The sequence below is a fragment of the Caretta caretta genome, chromosome 10, assembly GCF_965140235.1.
Source record: "Caretta caretta isolate rCarCar2 chromosome 10, rCarCar1.hap1, whole genome shotgun sequence".
Taxonomy (NCBI): Eukaryota; Metazoa; Chordata; order Testudines; family Cheloniidae; genus Caretta; species Caretta caretta.
In genome coordinates, this window is record NC_134215.1 from 44,335,720 (window position 1) to 44,361,917 (window position 26,198).

General features: G+C 41.2%; 1 protein-coding gene across 12 annotated transcripts in view; it reads left to right on the forward strand.

Annotated features, from left to right (window-relative positions):
- The window catches only part of MYO9A (myosin IXA), a 469,743-nt gene that overhangs the window by 423,086 nt on the left and 20,459 nt on the right, over positions 1 to 26,198 (forward strand). For 10 of the 12 annotated variants that reach the window (XM_048865609.2, XM_048865604.2, XM_048865614.2 and 7 more), the window contains 11 exons: positions 1,169 to 1,482; positions 2,308 to 4,026; positions 7,610 to 7,700; positions 8,212 to 8,427; positions 16,882 to 16,994; positions 18,409 to 18,566; positions 20,085 to 20,308; positions 20,872 to 20,988; positions 21,915 to 22,103; positions 23,417 to 23,464; positions 25,092 to 25,203. In XM_048865609.2, coding sequence (XP_048721566.1) covers positions 1,169 to 1,482; positions 2,308 to 4,026; positions 7,610 to 7,700; positions 8,212 to 8,427; positions 16,882 to 16,994; positions 18,409 to 18,566; positions 20,085 to 20,308; positions 20,872 to 20,988; positions 21,915 to 22,103; positions 23,417 to 23,464; positions 25,092 to 25,203 — 3,301 coding nt within the window. The remainder of the gene's footprint in view (positions 1 to 1,168; positions 1,483 to 2,307; positions 4,027 to 7,609; positions 7,701 to 8,211; positions 8,428 to 16,881; positions 16,995 to 18,408; positions 18,567 to 20,084; positions 20,309 to 20,871; positions 20,989 to 21,914; positions 22,104 to 23,416; positions 23,465 to 25,091; positions 25,204 to 26,198) is intronic. The other 2 variants (XM_048865610.2, XM_048865615.2) reach the window with 2 other exon arrangements.

The following is a 26,198-nucleotide window of genomic DNA, read 5'->3' on the forward strand; positions in this document are numbered from 1 at the left end:
TGCTGGGGCACATGGTCCCAGCTGCAGTCCCCTGCAGAAGCGCCGGGTTGGGGCACACAGCCCCAGCTGCAGCCCCAGGTGGAAGCTGTAGGACTGGGGTGCACAGCCACTGCCAAGCCCAGGATGCCGCAGGGCTGGGGCACACAGCCCTAGCTGCAGCCCCCAGCAGAAACTGCAGGGCTGGGACTGCAGGGTCCTAGTTCCAGCCAGCCCCAGTTGCAGGGCAGGGCACACAGTCCCACCTCCTGAAGCTGTAGAAGTCACAGAGGTCCGGTAAACTCACGAAATCTGTGACTGCTGTGACCAAATCGTAGCCTTAATTATAATTCTCTCACTGTGAACCTGTGCTTCTCTCATTTGTTTGTCATGTCAACCAAGTGACTCTCATTTTAAATTTTGTAAGCTCTTTTGGGCAGAGACAGTCTTTGTTATATTTTTGTACAGAGCCTAGCACAATGGAGTCCATTTCCTAGGTGCTATTGCAATATAAGTTATATGAATCCATTTCTTTATCATTGGTGGTATCATTTTTTGTTTAATTTGTTTCTTCTCCAGGGTAATTGGGATAGCATATTTTATGAGCAGAGATGAGAGAGGGAGTTCTGTACTGTATTGTTCAGCTATTGATTTCATATTAAGAAGGGAACAGTTTTTCAGAACTGGATGGGAAGACATTAGCGATTGAAGTATCTGGTTTGAAAAACCTACCTGTATAACTCCCTGGAAACACAGGGTCACATCCTGGCAAAATCAGCCTAGTCCTTCATCCTTCCCAGTTAGGCACAGCAAGCAGTTGACTTTGGATCTGACTTTTAGATGCACTCTTAAACTGAGGCCTTGTTACTTATCCAAGTGGCTATTAAAGATTCCAGGAAACTTTTCCTACCAATAGTGGTCTGACCTGGTGTCCTGGGCAAAGTTTACTGTGCCCTCTTTCACAGATCCACAGGATCTGTTCTATTCCCCAGCTTTTAAACCCTCCCTTGGAGGAACCCCATCACTGTGTCAGACCCGCCAAGGTGTCCCACTCTTCCTTAGGGGTAGGCCATACAGCCTGAATGCCCGGCACATGTTTATTAGGAGAATGGGTTAATTTCATGAGTCTTGCTCTCTAAATGAATCTGGTACCAGACACATTACCAAGAAATGTTATCTGTTTTTTCTGCAGAGGTACTGGCGTAGTTATCAGAGTAGAAAGCAAGCTGAAGATTCCCTAGTTGATCCTCTTCTTCTCAGCAATGCAGCACTCGTTCTCCAGGCCTACTGGCGAGGTTTTGTGGAGAGGCGAAGGTTCCTGCAGATGCGGGTTGCAGCCTTCATTATTCAGAACTATTGGCGGGAATGTTCTAGACGTAGGCATGCCGCAGCCATGTGTATACAGGGAGGCTGGCGAGGATACTGCGCAAAGAGACTCTGCAGGGCCAAGAGAAATAAAGTCATCCTATTGCAAGCAGCATGCAGAGGATACATAGCACGGCAAAGGTAATGTGATCAACCTCGGTGGACACAAAAGTGAAATGTTGAATAAAGATGACTGTGTAGCATGAAGGCTGTGTGTTTCGGAGCAATGACTCCCAGCAATTGGCATGAATACTAGCATTTTTCAGGCTTTTGTTACTAGAACATCATGTTCCCCTTCCTTGGTGTGCTTGGGCCCCTGTGCTGCCGCTACATGCCTCCCACTCAGTTGTCCACTCTCTCTGTAACCCACAGTGGAGCTTAGTCTGCTCCAAACACCAGTCTCCTGATCAGCAGAGCCTTCAGTTGAAAGCACACAGCTGAGGCTTTACTCTGCTGAGGTGGTATAACTGTCTGAAAGGGTTGGGGCTCACTAGTCTACTGTAAACGAGATGAGAGCCAGAATAATGACTCTAAATACACTGCAAGTCACTAGTACCTATTGTACCTCAATCAACCCAGCTAGAAAGCTGGTATAGAACATGACCAAAACACTAGATGTTGCATTTGAACTGTGCTTCCCTGGGTATATTAATTTACAAAAGAAAACAAAAACAAAATACTGAGAAAGTTTAGAGCCACCATTGTCAGGAAAGCAGCAGTTCTCACTAATAGACACCAGTGTCATTCACAACTGGGGAAAGAATGAAGCAGGTGAAAATTCAAAAATCATGTTATGTAGAATACCCATGTACAGTGTCTCAGTTGATTTATAAATGTGTGTTTAGCTAAGGTATTAAAACCAAACACAGGCACTTTCTCTTAAACGTCTCTTCAGAATCAATACAATGTATCCAAGCAATGGAAGAGGAAACACTCTAAAAATCTGCTGTTTTCTCATTCTTGCAGATTTACAGCTTTAAAAGAGGAGAGACTAAAAGAGAGAGAGCTGGAGAATGGAATGTCAATCAGAGAAGAGGATGGACTGGAGGCAGATGCTATGAAAATTAGGGGCTCAGACCCATCTAAGTGGGAGGATGGCTCGTTTGAACAGCGGGTGAGAGCTGTAGAGGAACATAAATCAGTAATAGAGAATAGTCGGGTGAATCATGCTGATCCAGTAGATGGCTCTGGAGACTTACTGTACAAAAGACACGAGAGAGCCAGCAGCCAAAGTGGCATGGACATTGAAGAGGAAGTAGTTGTGAGAGAGAGGCCCAAATCACTGGAGGATCTCAACCAGAAAAAAGTGGTCCGCGCGAAAAGAGAAAGCCGGAGAATGCGTGAATTGGAACAGGCAATATTTAGCTTGGAATTGCTTAAGGTCCGGTCCACTGGGGGGGTGTCTCCCTCAGAGGAGCGTCGGTGGTCCACAGAGCTGGTGTCGGAGGTCCTTCATTCTCCACAGGGAACCCCAGAGAGTGAAAGCTCTCAGGGGAGCTTAGAAATGTTAAGCTGTGAGGATACTCAGAAGAGTAAACTTGATTCTCCAGTTTTAGAAGAGCAAGACATGCAGTCTGTCTCCACTGAGACCCAGGACTCTTTACCTCACAGTCCTAAGCCTGATTTGCAGGACACAACCTTCTTCTCAGCAGATGTGAACAGCAACTTATCTAACAGAAAAAGGACACCATCAAGTTCTGAGTTACCAGAGAGTCCTGCTACTAAGGAGCGGGTGGTCTGTGATATCCAGAATGTTATCTACAAGATGCATCCAGGAGGGACATTCATTTCTAGAAATCTGCCTACTTTCTACATTCCACCACAGGACACTCAGAAAGCAAATCAATCACTGGTGGAGAATAACTTGAAGAACAAACTAATGGAAAAGGAAGAAAGACCAGTTATGTTTCCTGGGGTTCAGAAAGATACGGAGCCAGGCAAGCAGGGCCCGGGCAAAGCCTTGGACAGAGAGAGAGGAGAAAACCCTCCTGTCAAGCAAGAGGAAAGCCTAGCTGCTTTTACATCAGATGCACATTCTTCAGACTCTGTTATCAGGAGACTTGAGAAGCTGAATGTCGAGAAGGAGGAGCGACAAAAGCAGCTGCAGCAGCAAAACGAGAGGGAGATGATGGAGCAGATCCGCCAGCAGAAGGAAATTCTGGAGAAACAACGCAAAGCTTTTGAGCAGTTTGAGAGACAAGGGAAGGGAGAGACCTTGCAAAGGACTGAGCACAGCAGAATCAAGGAGCCCTCACAAGAAGTGTCTCTCAGACCCTCCAAAAAAAAAGACAACAGGCCTCAATCTCTCCTCATCCTGAATCCCCAGAGCAAAGGGGAAAATTGCCAGACTGTGAATACAACACCAACCTCATCAGTGGATATTAAAGGGCTCACTGTTGCAAAGAAAGGGAGTCCCCCAGCCCACATAGCACAAAAGAACAGGCCTGTCAGCATGTTCCTGGAGCGAAAAGAGGGTCAACCTGGAATGACACAGGAATCAACCAGAACAGATCGGTGGAATTCAAAACTGGCTGTAGAATCTGGGGACTTCTCTAGCAGCCAAGCTGCAAGGACAGAGCGCCTCAGGCAACCCCGAATTCCCAACCAGAGCACCGATGGCTCTTCTAGTGAGCCGCGGGCTAGTGCTATTTTCTTCACACCGAAAGACAGTCATTTCAGCCTCCTGTGAGTAGAGCATTTGTTTCTTTGCTTGCTTTATACCATGAGAGGTGACTATTGAATGACCTTTCCTGAAAATAGGATTGATTTTGACAGGTTTGCAATGAAACAAAGAGCCACATGATCAGTTTTGGGCACCTCATTACCAGAAAGATGCTGATAAAATGGGGAGGATTCAGAGAAAAATATCAGTAATTATTAGGAAGCTGGAGGGATTGACTTAAAAGGAAAATTAAAAGAACTCTCATGCAGTGCACACCATACAGCCTGTGTCAGGTGACTATGGAGAGCCATGCTAACCATCTACAGCAAACATCTGAAAAGTGTTAACAGCAAGAAAGGAAAGAAATTACAGTAGCTAGGGCAGTACAAAGTGGTGTGAGTAAGAGGGATGGGATGAAAGTAAGAAACAAATTGAAGAGAAGTATCAGAAAAAAACTTAGTTTTATTATCTGGTAGAATAAATTATTATAATTATTATCTGGTAGAATAGATTCCCAAGGGAAGTGGTAGAATCTCCAATAATTCACACATTTAAAATTACAGTGGACAAAATAGTAGTGAATGGTCAACTAGGGAACCATCTTGCACTGTCAGGGAAAGGGAGTAAATGCAGATCTTGTATGCACTATGGTTGTAGCCATGGCTGTCCCAGGATATTAGAGAGGGAAGGTGGGTGTGGTAATGTCTTTTACTGGACCAGCTTCGGTTGGTGAGAGAGACAAGCTTTCCAGCTATACAGAGCTCTTCTTCTTAAGCAATCTGTTCCAGCTTGCATTTAGCTGTGATGCTGGGAGAACCTTCCCCCGATCTGAAGAAAAGCTCTGCGTGTCTCGAAAGCTTCTCTCTCTCACCAGCAGAAGTTGGTCGAGTAAAAAAAAAAAAATTTCCTCACCCACCTTTGTGTCTCTCTAGAGCAGATCTTCTCCCTATGGAGAGTGGAAGTGCTCAAGCTTTTGAAAAAGTCCTGCTGTGGATAAAGTTATACATTTAACAGTCTTAACAGTATTAGAAACAACTGCATGGAGTATGGGCAGTTCTTTGCAGGTTAAATGGTGGGTTCATTCCAAGCGCAAGTCATGGCAGCATTTTGATCCTGTGCTCATGTTTCTTCCCTCACAAATCTGCAGGTCAGACTGATCTGAGATATGTCTACACAGCCGTCATTAAAGCGCTGTGCAGAGACCCCTCCCGCCCACCCCTCCCCCCCCCCCCCCACACACACACTCTAAATAAGAATGGTCACTATAGGCAGCATGGCAGAATTAGTCAGTGGTCAGGCAGATGATATCTGGAATCGTACATTGTGGCCCATGTGAAAGAAGGCACAGAGGTGACTGAGAGACCAGCAGACAAAGGTGGAACTTAGCTGCAATCTCTAAACTAGGGCTGTCAATTAATCACAGTTAACTCATGCGATTAATTCAAAAAATTAATGGCAATTAATCCCACTGTTAAACTATAGAATACCCATCAAAGTTTATTAAATATTTTTTGATGTTTTTCTACATTTTCAAATATATTGATTTCTATTACAATATAGAATACAAAGTGCACAGTGCTCACTTTATATTATCTTTGGTTACAAATATTTGCACTGTAAAAAATGATAAACAAAAGAAATAGTATTTTTCAGTTCACCTCATACAAGTACTGTAGTGCAATCTCTTTATATTGAAAGTGCAACTTACAAATGTGGATATTTTTTGTTACGTAACTACACTCAAAAAAACAAAATAATGTAAAACTTTAGAGCCTACAAGTCCACTCAGTCCTACTTCTTGTTCAGCCAATCGCTCAGACAAACAAGTTTGTTTACATTTACAGGAGATAATGTTCACTTCTTAATTACAATGTCACCTGTAAGTGAGAATAGGTATTCACGTGGCACTGTTGTAGCTGGCATCACAAGGTATTTACGTGCTAGATGCACTAAAGATTCATATGCCTCTTCATGCTTCAGCCATCATTCCAGAGGACATGCTTCCACACTGATGATGCTCATTAAAAAAATAATGCGTTAATTACATTTGTGACTGAACTTCGGGGAGAATTGTATGTCTCCTGCTCTGTTTTACCCGCATTCTGCCATATATTTCATGTTATAGCAGTCTTGGATGATGACCCAGACATGTTGTTCATTTTAAGAACACTTTCACTGCAAATTTGACAAAATGCAAAGAAGATACCAATGTGAAATTTCTAAAGATAGCTACAGCACTCGATCCAAAATTTAAGAATCTGAAGTGCCTTCCAAAATCTGAGAGGGACGAGGTGTGGCGCATGCTTTCAGAAGGCTTAAAAGAGCAACATTCCGATGCGGAAACTACAGAACATGGACCACCAAAAAAGAAAATCAACCTTCTGCTGGTGGCATCTGACTCAGATGATGAAAATGAACATGCGTCGGTCCGCGCTGCTTTGGATCATTATTGAGAAGAATCCATCATCAGCATGGACGCATGTCCTCTGGAATGGTGGGTGAAACAGAAAGGGTTATATGAATCTTTAGCGCATCTGGCATGTAAATATCTTGCGACACAGGCTACAACAGTGTCATGTGAACACCTGTTTTCCTGGTGACATTGTAAACAAGAAGCAGGCAGCTTTATTTCCTACAAATGTAAACAAACTTGTTTATCTGAGTGATTGGCTGGAGTAGGACTGATGGGACTTGTAAACTCTAAAGTTTTACATTGTTTTATTTTTGAATGCAGTTATTTTTTGTACATAATTCTACTTTTGTAAATTCAACTTTCATGGTAAAGAGATTGCACTACAGTACTTGTATTAGATGAAATCAAAAATAGTATTTCTTTTGTTTTTTTACAGTACAAATATTTGTAATAAAAATAAATATTAAGTGAGCCCTGTCCACTTTGTATTCTGTGTTGTAATTGAAATCAATATATTTGAAAATGTAGAAAATATCCAAAAATATTTAAATAAATGATATTCTATTTTTGTTTAACAGCGCGATTAATCGCAATTAATTTTTTTAATCGCTTGACAACCCTAGTCTAAACTATTATTTTTTATTATTTATTTCATTTAAATCAGTGCAACAATTAACTTGATGCTGTATAAGATACAAAATGAAGACTATTCTTGCTCTAAAGATCTTGCAGTTTAGTAGATAAAACCCTGTGGCAGGCCCAGAAGAAGGAATAACAGAGGAAATAGAAGTTCTTCTTTTAGACAGTAGCATGGCAATGAACATTTTTAATATGATTTTCTTTCTCTTGTCACTTAATTTTTTTTCCATTCGCAATTTTACTTCCCAACACAAAGCACTAAAGTTAACCTGTATAAGAGCTACTGGCAAATGTGCAGCAAAGATGATGGTTCATAGTTTAACGAAGGACAGGAGATCTGTTCATTCGTGCTTTTTATCCTCACTACGGTGTTTATTGGTACTAAGTGTATGCTGAATAACTAAAGATGGCATCCCTTAAAACACATGAAATCAAATTGCAGTTTATTCTTGATCTGTTGAGTTGTACATACTCGAATGTTTCTGGAATCTGGACTGATGTTATGGGTGAACCTGGGCAAGGAATTTAAATGTCTTTTTGTTGTTGTTGTTGAGTTTCAACAAGGAATCTTCAAATCATCAGATCCTTTCGAAAGATGAGCTACCTAGAAAGCCACTAAAGTTCCCTGGGCCAGGCAGAGGGGGGGTAAGTTACAGCTTTCTTATTTCATCTTTCAATTGAACAAAACTTATTCTGCAAGTTTCCTCTCAAGTGTTTGAAGAGAAAACAGAAGGGTGGGTGATGTTAAATTACGAGTCTGTGAGAAGGACGGGGGGATACTAATGGTATGGAAACATTAAAGCCTTCTCTTCAGGATACCCCAGTTAACACGGGAACATACCAGTGCAGAATTGCCAGACATTTTCTGCCATGAATGCCCTAGTGATAAACACTGTAGAATGCTGGCATGTCTTGTTTTGTTTAACATATGTTTTGATAGCATCCATGACTGTCCATTTTCCCAGTGCTCTCTTTCATTTTTGTTTTCCCCAATCCCCCTCCACTGTCTGTGATACTTGTGTGTTATGTGTGGATTAGCATATTGTTCATGGAGTTCTTAAGGCTGTACTTGACCTACCCTGTGATGTCAAACATCAGCAGAATCACCTTTTCTTTTAAAACATTTTTGTGTTATCTGTTTTATCATTTGGTCAAGCAGGTTGCCAGACCGGCCCATAAAAAGAAAGCCCGCATGGCGCGGACGCGCTCCGATTTCTTGACTAGAGGTACTTTTGCTGATGGGGAGGGGGATACGGAGGAAGATGATTACGATGACAATTTTGAGTTCCTTCTCTTCCCTGACCAACCTCCTCACCTTGAGCCAGGGCCTACAGCCAGACTTGGGCAGGCCTGTCACAGTGACTCCGAAATGGTAATTTTCCGACATGCGGGAAAACAAAGGGAGCAAGCAGCTGTGCGGGAGCATTTCTTTGCTAACCCTTAGCTGTACTGACACCCTACACCGCTTCTTCTCCCACTGATAATGATGCTGTAGTTGGGTAATCTCAGTGAACACAGCAGAAGCAACCTCAACAAATTGGGGGGGAGCACTATTGTGTTTATATCAAACCTTGGCGTTGCCTTCAGGATGGATTTGACAAAGACACCTAATGAAAGTAGTGCTTCTAGCTTTCCATCAAGCCAGAGAGCTACAGTATGTACCTAGTACAAATGCTAAGGATCACCCTGCCAGCAATCATGAAAAAGACTAGGGCATAGGGAAGGCTTGCAGGACTTATGTAGTTTCTCTGTAGACTTACAAAGACTGTTTATCACATTCTACTAGTTTACAGCAATAGCCATAGCCTACCTAATCTCCCTCTCCTTTGACAAGATTCATTGTACAGGTGATCAGAAAAGATCTAACCAAACAAATTGTCCCACATACAAACAATTCTTTGATTAAGCAACAAAAACTCTATCTGTATCTTACATTTTCCCTATTAGTTTTGATTGTTTATCTTTCATTACACTTTCTGGCCATTTATTTCCCTTTTAAAATAGTGCTTCACTTATTATTTGAGGCCTGTAACTTCAAAGAAACTAGTTTCTGGCATCAATTTTTTTTCCAAGCTAAAAGAAAATGGGAGCGAGACCACATGTGAAAATGCAGATATCTGCACAGGAAATGTCTCATGTTTCCTACCCACTCATTCAGATGGTTTAGACCATCTCTGTCTTACACATACACACACAAAATATTTTAATTAATGCTAAAGTTGTGGCAGAAAACTGACCAAAACTGTGAACTCCATAGTTCAGGTAGGCATTTCATTTTGGAGCTGTGTTTCTCTGGCTAGGGATTGGAGATCATATGGCATGTTACCCCACAGGTGATATGAACATCCTGCTACACACACTATAGATACAGAAGAATCATCTTTATCACCACCCCATGCCTTTACTGGGAATTTCTACAAGACTACCTGAAATGAGGTGGCACTTCTTTGTTAAACTCCTTTTTTGTTTTTAACAATAGCTGTAAAAAAAAATCCTTAGGGTGAATATTCTTTGCGGAGGGGAGGAGAAGAAAGTGGATTTTTGATCCAGTTGACTCTTAAGATTTCTCTTGTTACATAAGAATGGCCATACTGGGTCAGACCAAAGGTCCGTCTAGCCCAGTATCCTGTCTTAGGACAGTGGCCAATGCCAGGTGCCCCGGAGGGAATGAACAGAACACGTAATCATCAAGTGACCCATCCCCTATCCCCCATTGCCAGCTTCTAGCAAACAAGAGGCTAGAGACACCATCCCTGCCCATCCTGGCTAATAGTCATTGATGGATCTATCCTCCATGAATTTATCTAGTTCTTTTTTGAACCCTGTTCTAGTTTTGGCCTTTACAACATCCTCTGGCAAGGAGTTCCACAGACTGACTACGTTGTGTGAAGAAATACTTCCTTTTGTTTGTTTTAAATCCTCCTTAGTTTTTGAATTAGATATACCATCATTACTGTCTGTCAGAAACACTGTTACAGTCTGTCAGTAATATTACTTTACAGGCCCAGTGCCGCTCTTTTGATGAAAGTCATGGGTGGTTGATTTGCAGTTCCTCTCTATTTCCTGCTTTAGTCACAGTAAAGGAAACTGGGAAATTATATTCAAGTAATTTTATAAATGACCAAACTGATTTTTTTCTTAAGAAATTGGATCAAAAAAACAAACTCTCTCTGTCAGATCTTGAGAGTTACATTTCACCTATAGCTGAGCTTCTGCAGTTTGTAGTATAAACGCCCGAACTGTTGAAATTCTCACTGCCTCCGTTATGACAAAATAAAACCACTATTGTAAAATAAAAAGGGGTGGGGGGATAAGGAAAGAAGTAATATTTGCATGCATGGACTTTAAAAACATCTGTGAATGTTTGGAGGAAAGTTCCCCCTGGAGAAGGTGCACTCATATTGGGTCTGTTTAACTGAAAATAAGGAGTGCTGCTGAAGACAGGACTAGGCTGTGGTAAAGGATTGAGTACAATGACCAAAGGAACTGACACTGAATAGGCTCTTTGGAAACTAAATTTGTGAGACTCCAAAATATTTTCCTCAAAGTTCACCTTGCTGCAGTTCTGTTGGCTCCTGTGTTCTTTAGATTATTTACAGACCAAACATCTAAAAAGAGATTTTTAAAAGCTATTTTAGATAAACTGATTTAAGGGATTCTGCACTGTGTAGGTAAGCAGTGCCCTAAGCTAAGTGCATGCTGTGTTCCTGGAGGTTTACCCTGTTACAAAGCATTAGTTCTTTTAGCAGTAGAAATCTTTCACACTGGAAAACTCTGCTGAGATGCAAAAGGGTGCTGGGTTCACTGTTAGGATGGATGACACTATCCTTGGAAGGGTTTTAGTTCATGCCTCTTATTGGAAATGGTCCTATGATTTTGCTCACTGGGTTTAACAACAGTCATTGCATGCAAATAGTCCTAGGCCTGTCTCATCAGTTCACACTGTGTATCATCTCTCCTTCTGTATCACTTACCCTCTGTACTACTCCGTCACTCTCTCTAACTGGTGGTTGGGCATGCACAGTGGTATCATCTGGGAGCAGTCACTTGCACGACCAGGCTCTGCTTTCTAGCATATGCTGAATAGATACATTGTTGCATAAAAGTACTGTATATCTGTATGTTTTGTAAATATATGCAGCATTTCCATCTGTGTTCTATATTGCAGGACTAGGTTTGAGACCAGCTCTTTGGAAGCGACAGCTTTTGGCTTCTGTATTTCAGAACCACCTTGCCTTTGTCTCAGTGCTATTTTAGAACAGCAAAATTTATGGACTGTTCAAGTGATGCAGTTACCAGAAGCTGATTAGCATTTAGATGTTAATAGCATAGCCCTTGCAGTGCCTGAGAGACTGTTACATGTGATAAAGCAACTTAACAATACAGCAGTAGGGATGTGAGTTGGTTTCAGTGCAAACCGGAGAGTACATGAATGTGGGTGTGTATTTGTTGTTTGCCTTAAGATTTCAATACAATAGGAAGGACAGCCAAGCAATCTTCCTTTGAATGGTGGTGGTTATTTTAATGAGAAAAACAAATTAGTTTATCATACATGCACAACAGCTGCTAATTATCAAAAGTCAGTTTTTAGTAAATGTTTTTGGTGTGCTGTTCATAAGCCAGTGGTTGCTGAATACATGAAAGAAAAACAGCGTGTGTGACACTGATAAGTAAAGTACTTTTTGATTCAGCTGCTGCTGTTATTACTAGCCTGCCTGTTTGAAGTCCTAGTACGGTAAAACCTGCTGATGTCCTGTGTGCAAAATCAATTTATTTGTGTAGCCTGTTGGTAGGTAAAGGTGCAATAGATGGTGTTTCTCGCTGGCACTGTGGTATGCACATATCTGCAAAGAGAGTCTTCAACCAGAGGTGAAGTTGAAGGTGCAAATGTTGAATCTGATTGCTTAATACAAAGTAGACTTTGGTGACAATAGTGTGCTTGACAATGAGTCCATCTCTTCAAAGGTTGCTTGGATTTTCTAGTCAGCAAATTTCTAGTTATCAAACAGTATGACAAGTACAGATGTCATGTACAGCTTATCTTAAAGGATTAATAGAGCTTGTTTTTACTTTTAAACAGAGAGCTTGCAATCTCTTTTATCATGTATGTAAGAGAGCTTGGCTAGAGAATCAGATAAAGCCACATTTGAGATGTCCTGTGAAGCATTTATCATTTTGCAATGATTTGTTTAGATAATTTGTGAGGGGAGTGGGTGAAAGTCTTTAAATGCCATTTACCCTTTTTCCCCAAGGCGTCTGAGGTCATATTGAAAATGAGAGAATAATGAGGATACTCTCACTATACCTTTCTTAATGAAGCAGTGACGTGAATTTTGAATTAAAAAAATGAAAGTTCTGAGTAACTCCAGAATTTTGTCACCCATTGTCCAACTCATAAAACAGACAATCCATGAACTTGAGGGTTATGACTTCAATAAAGATCCATGAAATTAGAACCCTTGTCATAAGCTATCACTAATCAGTGGGAAATGCATCTTATGAAAATCCTTCAATCCAGCATGATGGAACAAAGCACCATCTGCATCTGTCACAGTCACATATATTTGTGCAGCGTGCACATACTAAATCTAAACTCAGCCCATATTATTGCAGAGGAAATTAATTCCCTCCTCTACCCTGCCAGACCCATTAAAGTCCACCCCCTGCAGCCTGCACAAATAGATGCACCTTGCAGTGTGCTCTAAAGGTCAACAAACCAGCCCTGTTCTAAATCCGGGGATAAAGCCCCCTGACAGAGAACACTTTGCTGCCAGCCACCTCTCTTTTTAAGGGCAATCCAGCTTGAATGTCTCTGTCAATTGCAAGTATGGCAGGGAGGGAGACAGTCTCTCAGGTCAGACAGTCCCAAGCTATTCAGGGCATTATAAGTTAAAACCAACACATTGTATTCAAAAATATAGTCAGTTGTTAAAGTAGTTGTTTATATTTTTAATAAAAAACAATCCCAAAGTTATGGAAGAGCTGAAGAGGAGGATAGCAGAGTAGCGATTGCAACCTCAATGGTGCCAAGAAAAAATAATTTAAATAAAACATATCTAATAGTTTAATGATGATCTCATATACCCCTTATATCTGTTTCACTTTGCAATGTGCATCAGGAGACCTTTCCTCTTTACACTGTATATCCACACACAAGAAAGATGGCTTTTTTTCAGTCCCCACATTGTTAATATCCAACAAGCAAGATGGCAATGATCTCCCTGCTGCATTTTGTCCTCATACAAAAAGCCCATTCAGTAGAGCTGATTATTTCCCTATCTATAATACTTGTTGGTGTTGCTCACATAAACAACTACACTATGCAAAGTATCTGAATTCTTTTTATATTTCTGGAAGTTTTATGCAGTGTAATCATGATGACCACTAGAAGAAGCACTTTGTCCTTGCATATTCCAACAATTTATTACCAAGAAAATTACATCAGCTTTGATCATCACATCCGCACCATGTTCTTTCTTTGAAGAATCTGATTTCATGTCGTGCTCTTGATGTAAAAAGCATACACAGATCCTTTCATCAGACTTGTCGAAAAAAACACACTACCAGCACCATTGTATGTAAAGCCTCTGTGGGTATGTCTGCACAGCAAAGGAAAGTCCGCGGCTGGCCCGTGCCAGCCGACTTGGGCTTGGGCTGTGGGGCTGTTTCACTGCTGTGTAGAATTCCGAGCTTGGGCTGGAGCCCAAGCTCTAGGACCCTGCTACGTGGAAGGGTCCCAGAGTTCAGGCTCGGGCTCCAGCCTCAGCCTGGAAGTCTACACAGCAGTGAAAAAGCCCCGTGAGCCTGAGTCGGCTGGCATCGGCTAGCCGTGGGTTTTTCTTTGCTGTGTAGACATACCTTGTGTGCACACAAGCTTTTGGTTGCTTTGATTTGCAAGATCAGATGTGAGGACTGCTATAGGCCAGCTGTGAGCTGGAAGGACATTGTCATATTGGCCTGCAGACCAGCACAGCAAACCTTCCACACTACTTTTGGAATTCCCACAGCCATTGTTGCCAGAACCAACATGGAGCTTGTTTTAAGCTGAAGCAGAGCATAACTAGGCCAAGAGGACAGCAAACATGAACATATTTCTTTCCCCTTTTCCGCTTACAGTAGTAACCAAGCTTAATGTGTCTAATCCTGCGCACTCAGACCACATGAACCATGCAGTATCAGAAAGATCCCCAAACACAGAAGTGCACTTCTGAGAAATTTCCCTATAAAGTCTTATTTTTACACATATCAGAGCTAAGACGTTTCTGTGGATAAGGATAAGTTATCACAAAATAGGGTTGAATCCACTGCAATCATTGAGACAAATATTTTAACAGGTTTATTTTTAAACTGAGAGGTTTGTACAAACTGTACCTGCTTTCATGAGCGTCTGAGGTATCAGTTACTGAAATAGGTATTTCATTGTATCCATATATTGTATCTATGTTAACAGCTACTGTTGTTTCGGTATGATAGAATTTTTTTCTTGTTTCTTGAGGGTATTTAAAATATATCTTTAACGCAACATAAATAGACTAATCAAAATACTGGAAGAAGATTGGAATCCTATTCTGAGCCTCAGTGCTGCACAGCTGACCTTGTTGGAGAAAATCCACGAGCTTCAATTCAAAGGGGAAGAAGTTTTATTTATATTATCATGCGGCTTCTTATTTCAGTGTTAGTAGTGCTTTGCGTATGCTGCCATCTGCTGGCTGACAGGGTTAAAACACTTTAAATGTCTGGAAAACAACGTCCGTAAAACAAATAAAATAAGCTCTTAGACAGTAACAGTTTTTTCATTACATGGTGAATGTTGTTCTCCTGGAATCCATATTTTATGTAATTTTGGTTAAAACCTTTTTTATATATAGATTACTCATGGATACAATGGAAAAAATGGCTATATTGAAAGAAATGCATTAAATATAAGTCAGCATGTTCAGCTGATCATAGTGTTTTCATTTTTAAAAAACAGTTGTATAGAACAGAAAGAGATCACACTCCTTGAAATGCATGAGAGTGCCTCATAACACTCATCTTGCTGGAGAAGGTGACACTCCTGTAAGCATGAACCCTCAATGTCTTTTTGATTGTAACATACAATCTGGTTTTACAAAGTCTGACTTTCAGCTCCCATGATGTTTGTGCCAAATGTGATGTTTTCAGTAAGATGGTCACAACCAGGAGTCAGGTTCAGAAACCCCAGTTTTAGCTGACAGTAGTTGCATAATGACCTGTCATTTTTAACATGTCAAGAAATGTTTCTCACCCTGTGATCTTTTGGGCTGCTCTACTGAGACAAATGGCTGCAGTTTTCTTTCAGTAGTCACATTGATGTAGTCACCAAATGTTTGCAGTGTTTGCAGAAGCTGGATGATTAAACAGACCCTCTTCAGCTAATCCTCTTGTTTAATATGGCCAAATCTCTTCTCCATGCTGCTTCAGGAATATCATGCATGTATAGCTTCGCATGCCAAATGAAAAAGGATCTACTCAAAGTCACAACTTTCACCAGGCCTTTTTCTTTTAGGAGAGAAGAAACAAACAAAAAATACTATCAACTAATCAAACCATTTCCTCCTATAGGCTGGGCAGGGAAAAAAGATTTATTATTTATTTATAATTTTTAATTATCTGTGCTTGGACACTACAGTAATGGGGCTATCAAAGTACATAGATTAGAATTAAATTACCAACCTCAGCTGGCTGCCTCAAGACATGTTTTTGGACAACTTTTTAGAACCATAACTATTGCTCTTTCAAACCAAATTTGACATAACATTGTGAAAACAGCCTCTCTATTATAACACGCTAGGGAGATTAAGAAACTACCATCTCTGTAATATTGTTTTCCCCTGAATGAGAAATAATCAAAATAAGGCAACACTTAAAATCAAATAGACTTAATCCAAAAAAGCATATATTTTCAACACTTTGCATACAGTATTGTTCATGGAATTCTTTTTGAATGTAATGAGCTGTGCGGTTTAAATCCATTCACACTTCAAAAATGTACCCACAGCATTTTAAGCTATTGAGAAAACTATGAATTGTGCTATTAGTGATTGAACATGGCATATGTGATTGCTTTATATTACCTCCTCCTAAATGGTGTGTCTTCATTTTAGCAGGCCAGTGCACTAGCACTTTGAACAAATCAATTTTTTTTTTAGTCTTCTACAGAGTTGAAGACTAAAAATCAAAACTTGAATACTGAGGAGGATGTATTAATATCTTATAGGGTACCCTGATACATTGGCCTCTTAACAATTTCATTGTTAGCTGGGAGTATCTGTTGGAAATTCTGTTGCAGACATCCCTTTTCTAAAATGAAGAGTTGGATTGATCAGTCAATTGAGTGTTCCAACTGGCTGAACATTCTTGGTTGCTTTGTAATGTGGACAACAATGTGGGTTTATGTGAAGCAGTTTGAAATATCCATTGCTAAATCTAATTTAAGGGATGCTTCTTTGGGAAGGAGTTGTTTTGTTAATTCTGTGTGAAAATATGTAGTTAAATACAATGCTGAAGCCAGTATGTTTTGCTGTACTTGAAATGTTCTGCTCTTCTAGGAGGCATTAAGGTTTCTTGTTGCCTGTAAGTGGATCATCGATAGGTTGGACCAAGCCTATCCATTTAGGTTTCACCCAATTGTTAACTTTTTGACAGCCAAACAGAAATCAGGACATGTTTTAATGATAGCATATAACATTTTCAATTTTTTGTGTATAGCAGATGAAATCTCAAATTGTTCTAGGAGGTCTGTGTCACCTGCAATGCTAACCAGTCTCTTGATTTTAAAGTATTTTTATACTTGTAATTGTTGCAGACATTGCAGCGTTTCACATCAAGTGAAGGCCAAGCAAAGCTTCATAAAACAATGTCTCAGGGTGAGATTGGGAAGCTAGCAACTGTTCAGAAGAATCTATCCACCGACAGAAGGTATGAAATATGTACCTGATGGGGGAAGAGCTGAAATGATGGGAGAGAATGAGTCCAACCCATGTCATATTTGATGCCCTTCAGATATTAGGGCAACTGGCTCAGTCACTGGATTTGCAATCTATCTTTTCAAGAATTTTTGTTAGATTAAAAAGTTTTATTTCATATTACAAAAGAATGGGATAATGCAACCAGGAACTTTTATGTAACAAGATATATAGGCCTTAATTTTCAAAAATTTTCAAATTTCCTGTGCAAAACTATCCAGTTGTCAATGCAACTTGTAGTTTCCCTGTATTTCATTTGTGATGGTTCATGGCACTTAAGTGTGTGTGTTTGAAAATGTGGCCCTTAAAGCTAACTGCAAGAATCAGAGCAAATCACAGGCCTGGGTAGAAATAGAAAACTGTGTGAGAATCACTGTGTTGTGTCAATCAAGCAGGTAGGGAAGAATGCACAATGAAATGGAATAAACATTACAGTGTAAAACCCACATCTCACTAAAGAAGTACAATTTAATCACTCTGTACAGAATTTTTTCCAAACTCACTTTAACACTGAATGAAAATACATATTTAATGTAAGTTCAGTATCCAATATTAAGTTAAGCAATGTAGACTTATCTAAGGATAAATTATCATTGAGAAACAGTGGCAGATAAAATTCTGAAATGTTAACTGTAGTGCTGGAATCAAAGACACACAGTTCCAGAGTCAGTTGCAGCCTGGATTACAGAGTCATTCTGAGTGGGCCGTATGTTAACTTTATCCTTTTCCCCATCTGAGAAAGCCCAGCTCCATCCAGACTAGACATCTGCATTTTAGTCTGCAGAAGAGAAGAATGAGGGGGGATTTGATAGCTGCTTTCAACTACCTGAGAGGTAGTTCCAGAGAGGATGGTTCTAGACTATTCTCAGTGGTGGAAGAGGACAGGACAAGGAGTAATGGTCTCAAGTTGCAGTGGGGGAGGTTCAGGTTGGATATTAGGAAAAACTTTTTCACTAGGAGGGTGGTGAAACACTGGAATGCGTTGCCTAGGGAGGTGGTGGAATCTCCTTCCTTAGAAGTTTTTAAGGTCAGGCTTGATAAAGCCCTGGCTGGGATGATTTAATTGCGTATGGGTCCTGCTTTTGAGCAGGGGGTTGTACTAGATGACCTCCTGAGGTCCCTTCCAACCCTGATATTCTATGATTCTATGATCTGCTAGGATGAATACCTAGTGCTTTTCTTTTTTTGCCTAGATTTCCCAGCAGTGAAATAGATCCATGTTCCAAAATACAGTTGTACAGTTTGTTTGTTACTCTTAGAAGGAAGGAAGGAAGGAAGGAAGGAAGGTGCATGGGAATCAGTTAGATTTGGAAAAAAATGGAAATCATCTGAATTAAAGCAATTTCTCTTTTCTCACCTATTTACAGGCCTCAGAGAGCCAAGATGAGATTCTGGGTGAAAGGGAAACAGGGAGACAAGAAAACACCCAGAGAGAAGCTTACGACCCAGTCTGAGCTGCTTGAGCTGTATGCAGAGCAAGAAGAACCAGGCATAGAGATGATTCCTGGCCTCCAGCTTGATGAAGGTAAATGTGGGGGAGGGATATGTGGCAGTTTTGCCAAGCTACTTTCAGGTATTTTGGGGGTCTGCAAAGTTGTAGTTGACGTAGTCGCTTGGAGACACAGACCGTAACCATTTTGAAACTGAACGGTAAGAGTTAAACAATGATGTAGTAATATTAAGTTCATTTATTTGGGGTAAAATACATCTAGAGACTGTTATAATCAAGCAGAGATTTTACAGCTTCCATGTTGACATTTTGTAGCAGGGTTGGACAAGCTCTCCTTTAATTATACATTTTGAAGTTTTTCTTGATAAATTCTTGATAGTGAGTGAATGAGGCTATATATTAGAGTGATGGAATGAGAGTGGATGCTTGTTTTCACTGCAGAATTAGAGAATTTCCCTGAGTAGGTCAGGTGAGCGCATAGGGTGCAGGGTTGAAGACTTGAAACACATTGATTACTTTAAAAAAATTAGGATAAATAGTCAAAACAGTGTCATATTCCCAAACAAGAAACTTTGGTTTGTAAATAAGTGTATCAGTAATTTAAGGAAAGAAAACTATAAATGTGGTGTTGTTGTTTTAAGATAAATTCAAGCAGCTGAAAGCAAAGAAATTCAGCTCTACCTAGCTTTGGACCTGTGGCTCTAGAAAGGTCACACACTTCAAATTTGATGTCTAGTTCACCACTAAGCCTTCCATTCCAGCTGAGCCTAAAAGCTGCATTATTGCTCTGAGTGCCTTCTCTCTCATTTTCTTATTTAATGTGCTGGGATCTCTGCAGAAAATGCTTCTGAAAAATATTTTCTCTACTCTTGAGAATCTCCCACCTCCTTCTGGACTCTGTGGGAGGCAGCAGAATTAGGATACAGAGATGGTTATTTGTTCTCTCTTGTGTAGGGCTGCTGTCTTCTCCATAAGTTGCAGGAAATGCCTGTCTAATAATACTTGGCACATTCCATTTTGAAAGTACTGTACAACCATTAAATAACTAATTCTCATTGCACCACTTTGAGGTAGTCAGGTGTTCTCCCCCTTGGACAGAGGAGGAAACAGGCAGAGAGGCTAGGTTGATTCCACTCTGATAAGTGATGTACAGATATGACACTTTCCTACTCTACTCCCTGTGAATATTCAGAGTAATATCTGCTAACTTTAGTAATATTTTGTTTCCTCCTTATTACCCTATCATGACCATCAGTACAGCTCAGAGAGAGAGAGCTGGGTTCTCTTCTGGTTTACACTTTATCAGCAGAATTGTTCTCTAAGTTACCATCACAGAATTGGTGGTGGTGATGAAAGAGAGACTCCAGCTTGATATTCAGGTCCAGGGTGGAACTTGCAGTACTGGCATTTGGGAAAATCATCTTTATTATTTGTGCACTGAGCATATTTGAGAAGAAGTTTCTGAGAGTAAATATTGCAGCATTTTATGTTTTAATAATGAAAAGTGATAAGAAATTAACAACATGATGGCGCTTCTGAGAACTCAAAAAATAATCATAATCTGCTTTTCTCTTTCCTAACTTTTAATTGTAGAGTTGGGTCCACATCACCTGACACCCCCAAGGAGTCCAGAGCTGTCAGGCATCTACAGAAGGGAATTTAAGGAGAACAAGGAACCATCTCCTAAAGTGAAGCGTAAGCGCAGCGTGAAGATCAGCAGCTTGGCACTGGAGCCTGTGCAGTGGCAGAATGACTCTCTGCAGATCATAACCAGTGCTGGTGACTTGAAAAGCATGGATGAGTTTCTCCTGAAAAAGGTACGCTCGGCCATTTTCACTTCAGCATAACCACAGTAGAGAAAAGACAGAATTCTGCTGCCTCGTACATTACATAATCAGGGTCGCCTCTTAAAAGAGCTGCAGTGGCAACGTTTATATCACAACTGAGACGACAGTTTTAGATCAAAAGCTGCAATCTTGACTATGGCCATTCTAAATAATTTTCCAGAGTTAGGAGTTACCCATATTATTGTGTTATCCACAGTAAATATGGTGGGCAGGGTTTACTTAATCAATACATTTTTTAATACTGGGAGAAAGAGAAAACACTCCTCTTTGGTCTCCAAAGGAAAACAACTTATCAGCTAATTGGCTATTTTAGTTCCACACCATCAGAACAAAATGAAAGGTCTCCAGGAAGTCATGGAACTGATTGGCTAACTGGCTGGCAAGGAAATAATGTCTAAATGCAAAAATCAAAGTGTATTCTCATAACCTTTCAATATCGAACGATTGAATCTGCTTATAAGAGGGCAGTTTCTCCTTAATAAGTGGTGCTGGTGCATAAAATGGAATGTTGTAATTCTTTCTGTCATTCCCAGATGAATGATCTGGATAATGAAGATAGTAAGAAGGACACACTTGTGGATGTGGTGTTTAAGAAAGCATTAAAAGAATTCCGGCAAAACATCTTCAGCTTTTACTCATCAGCTTTGGCAGTAAGTAAAGGTGCTGTCATGTCAAGTACAAGTTTAGAAGAGTAGCACATAGAAAACTTCACACCAAGGAAGAATGAAGGAAAGGTGCCCTAGCTTCCCACCACAAAACCAAATTATAGCATCTTAAATGCACCATAAAATAGTGGAGGAGACTCAGAGGGCAGAAACTTTATGGATTTAAAAAGTTTATTCAGTGAAATACACATGCTCCTCTCGTGGTAAGCTGTGTGCTGTGTCTGGGTGCCTTGAAAGTGAGATGCTTGTACAATCTGCTCAAATGCTCTTGATTCTGTAAAATTGTAAATCTGGTGTAATGACTCCCTGACTCCCTGATAAACCCTTCCGTCAGCAGCATGTAACCCCTATCACAGTAGTGTAGGTAACCCTAAGTATTCTAACCTACAGTGAGTCTTGTACTGCTCCAAACCTCAATCATATGCTGCTGAGAAGCTCAAGCTACATTGTAGGTTAGAATGTGTGCGATTAAATGGAAGGTAGTAAACTGTTACAGCTACCCAAAATACTGGAAACATTTATGTTAAAATTCCAGTGATAGAACTTCTACAAACTTGGAACTCTTTGCCCTTTCAGTGTCTGTATAGATCTACGTTGTACGTTACAAGATAAGGCTTGTTACTTCCCAAAACTAACAAAAATTCTCTTGCACTTTCATGCGATTCAGCACTTCGTGTAGCTGATAGCCTGCTCAGTTGATCTCTCTTTTGCTGTTCAATCCACCAACAAGCCATTGTACTGTACAGTGTGTTCTATGAAATAACAATGGACAAACTAGCTTTTTCATCACACTCTTGTACTTACCCACATTAAAGGCCCAAGAGTACCAGTCAGGGCTGGAACAAGTCTCTGAAGATATGGAAATCTGTCATATTAAAGTCCTTTTTCTGATCCTCTTGTTTCTTTATAAGATGGATGATGGGAAGAGCATCCGGTATAAAGACCTATATGCCCTGTTCGAGCAGATTCTGGAGAAGACCATGAGGCAAGAGCAGAGGGATTGGAGTGAATCGCCCGTCAAAGTCTGGGTCAACACCTTTAAAGTATTCCTTGATGAATACATGACCGAATACAAACCTCTGGATTACACTGCTGCAAAGGTATGCCTCCTTCTCTTTGCTTATTGAAATGGTGCTGTGCCGCTTCACACACCACATCTCTGGGATGATGTTGTAGACTGCCAAAGTGGGCAGCCACGTTGCTGTGAAGCCTTGGGTATAAGGCAGGCTGCAGGCCTCCGTAAAAATAAATGTAATGCTTTGCACCTCCAGTTGTTCAGCTGGCAACCTCTGAAAAATGGGACAGTTATTCTGCCCATCTGGAAGTGTGAGGGTAGTAGAGGGCCATGTGCACTTTCTGGTGGATTTGAGATTATTTTCATCATCTAAGGGTGAGAAAAGGCAGAGGAACGTAGTATAGAGTTTACCAGACCTCACCAAGAGCCTTCTAGTGCCTCCCACTTCTGGGCGCAATGATGCCTTAAAAATAAATGTGTTCCTTCATTCTGCCTCTCTGCCCCTCCCCCAGTGACCACCTGCCCAACTCCCTCTCAGCTCCAGCTGCCACTGAAGAGCCTCTGCAGGGGAAGGAATGGGGAGGTGAGGGTCTCCAGGTTGCAGATCAGTAGGGCAACCAGCTGATGGTCACAGAGCAGCTGGAACCTACCACAGTGCACACCCTGCTCTCACATCCATGCTGCCATTCACACAAACAGGTTCCTCGCTCCCTACTCCTTCCACCCTGCAATTAAAACCACTAATGGATCTTAGGCCAGGCTGGTGGGGGTCACCAGTTGTTCTGGAGAGGAGAGCCAACCCTCTCCTCTGGCTCCTATGCTGCAGCTCATCCACAGTCCTCAGGACAAGTTTCTTGTGGGCCACAATCCTTGGACAGGATGTGAGTTCTGTAGGGCAGTTTTTCAAAGCCTGGGGTTCTCAGCTGAAGCACGGCAGTTGGCAGATATGCAGTTAGGGTTGAATTTTCAAAATCACCCAACTGACTTTTGAAAATGGGATTTTGGCTCCTAAGTCACTGACATGCTTTTGAAATGTTTCCCATAATGCCTGTCTGCAAGTCAAAGAGAGCACTGGCAGAACTGTGTGAGTGGCCGAGGACGTGGACTGTCCAGGCTTGCTGCAGGTCTGGATTGAAGAGAACTGGCAGAGCTGTGGAGGGGGATGCTCGGGCCTGGAATGCAGGGGTTGTTGCAGGTCAGGATTGATAGTGCTGTGCAGCCACTCGCTTTCTGCACTGTTGTTTTATCCAAGATGGCTGGGATTGAATATGGATTTGAGGATGAAGAATAAGATGAGAAGGAAGGAAAATAAATTTGACAGAATTCAGCGGACTTTAACTTGAACTATTACTCTTTGATTTAATTATTATCTTTAAATCTCTTTTAAATACACCTTAGGTGCCAAAAACAGAGAGAAAAAAGAGAAGAAAAAAAGAAGCAGATGTGGTAAGTTGAAATCTCTGTGTCTTAGTGTTAAAGAATTAAAGTCTGCATGGTCAGAAAGGAATCATGCTGATAGCAATCTCTGTGCCTACATTTGAGCATTGTAACTTACTAAGAACAAATCTCAATGGAAGAGAGATTTGACAATGTGTTAGGAAAACTAATGAGATGAACTAGTTTTGCTTTTCTCTCTCTCTCTCTCTTTTTTGGCTTTGCTTTTTATTTCAACCTAATTCCAATTTCATTGGCTGGTAGCAGGGACAATATAATTTATAGTTAAGGCTGCGATTTAGTCATGGAAGTCATGGAATTCATAACTTCCAAAGACCCATGTGACTTCAGCCAGCACCGGCTGGAGCTACAAGGTCCCCTGCTGCCTGTGGAGCCTGGAAGCTGCAGGGTACCCCTGCAGCTCCAGGATGTCAAGTGGACCCCCACCTTCCCACTCCCCCCTGCAGCTCCTGGCCACTGTGGGTGGCAGGGGGACCCTCACCATTCCCAGCTGCTGCAGGCAGCAGTGGGGCACCCCGCCGCTCCCCACCACTGCGGGCAGCAGGGGGAACCCTTGCAGCCGCCAGCGGAGAGGGACCCTGGAACTCCAAGCCCCCAGGAGTGGTGGGGGCCCCTGAAGCTTCCAGCCTGCCTGCAGCTGCGCAGGCTCCCCATTTTGTCATGGATATTTTTAGTAAAAGTCAGGGACAGGTCACAGGCTTCTGTGACTTTTTCATTATTGTCCATGACCTGTCCCTGACTTTTACTAAAAATATGCGTGACAAAATCTTAGCCTTATAACAAATAATGGAATGTATCAGTTTGTAGTATGCAGCAGAGGCTTGTGTTTGCCTAGATGTCCATAGTGTAAAATTCAGAAAGTTGCATTCTGTTCCTGTGACATCAGGTCAAAGGAATATGATGTTTTTATTGGATTTAGAAATGGAGTCATCTGCCTTAAAGATGCTCTGCCATCTGCTGGACAAGGAACAGATCTGCAGTTTAGTAACTAAAAGAGCCCAATTTACAGAAGTGGGTAAATGTATGACATATCTGTATCCCAGCTGCAGATGTTCAGATTGGCAGTCAGTTGTTTAGGAATTTGAATGCTGATTTCAGAGTCCAAATACAGTTTTCTGATGTCCATTCAGGTTGCTAATGTTTGAAGATTAGGCTCATCAAAGTAAAAAGAGCAAGGAACAAGGAGATCTTTCCATATTGGTGCTCTGGTAATACACTTAAATCCTTGGAGTTTCATTCTCACAGCTTGACATGTCACCAGAACTCAAGGGAAATATTCCCTTGTGCATTATATCTCTGTAGCTCGATATACACCAATTTGTGTATCGGTTTGATTTTATGCAGGCACAGACCTAGTCTGCTAGTTGTGAAAGATCTACAAGTAAATTGCTTCAGAAAAGAAAATGCAAATAATACACTGGCTCAGACAGAAACACACATCTCTTTTGGGAGATTCTGTGGCAAAGGTGGTCTGTCCCGTATTCATTCCAAACAAAGAAGATGTGGCTGTCCAAAGGCTCCAAGTATTGACAGTTAATTCACGCATTCTGCAGCAGGCTGTGCATCCAGCTCTGTGTCACATGAGCCACTGAATTTTCAATCTTGTATTTTGTCCTAGGTGGAAGAGCATAATGGTCACATTTTTAAGGCAACCCAGTACAGCATCCCCACATACTGCGAGTACTGCTCCTCCTTGATCTGGATAATGGACAGGGCTTCTGTTTGTAAATGTAAGCCTGGACTGTTCAGCTTGTCTTGTGTTCATTTCCTGGTGATGCCCATTGTGCTCCTAAGGATCCCCAGTATATTTCCCTCTTCCTTCCCATGACATCCTGAGGCCATGAGAACAGAGAACCCATCTAGGGTGCTCCCGAAATCGGCCAGTAAGGTCACTGTACAGCACACAGTGCAAAAGGGAGACACCAGCTGTGGGAATTGTGTCTGGGCCTCTCACACAAAACTGAAAATCCACTGCTGGCTCTTGAAGCTACTCATGTAGCGGTTAATTCGATCTTTGTAAACACAGTGAAAGGAGTAAGAAAAATATTATCAGGCAGAAATACTGAGCTACAGTTACATAGTCTTGGCACGTGGGATACGTGGTCCTTTTCAGTCTGCAGAATTTTTGATGCCCTGATGTGCCTGACAGCAATTAATTCAGTTTAGAGTACTTAAATTGGAGTCAATTGGACTTCTGTGGGCATGAGAAAAAGTTGACAGCTCTGAAAATTGAGAGTGGCTTTTTGATGGGAGAGGAAGGGCTGAAGTACTGTTTTCGTGTTATTTTAGTACAAAATTGGATACAGGGAGAACAGAAATCAAATGATATTTCCAACCCAGTCAAGCAGATCCAAATCTAATAGTTCAGAGAGGCTTCAGAGAAGAATCTAAACTTGTGGAATCTCTTCTGAACCAATCCTCCAAACCTGGGAATTGTGCCAAAAAATGTTAACTGTCGTACCTTTTAAAAATAAAGGCTTTGATTTTCATTTATTAGGGCTGTGAATGCAAATAACGTATTTTGGGGCCCAAGTGGTGTATTGAGTGCAGAAGTGGCCATTTGTGAATGCATTTTATGTGTATTGCTGGCATCTAGCTGTAAAAATCAGGTCTAAAATGTCAAGCAGAAGGCTGTAAAATGTGCACAACAACAAATCTCTGCACAAACTTTAGCTAATTAACTTGTATTGTGGCTTTACTAACTGTGACATTTTGAGTCCACCCA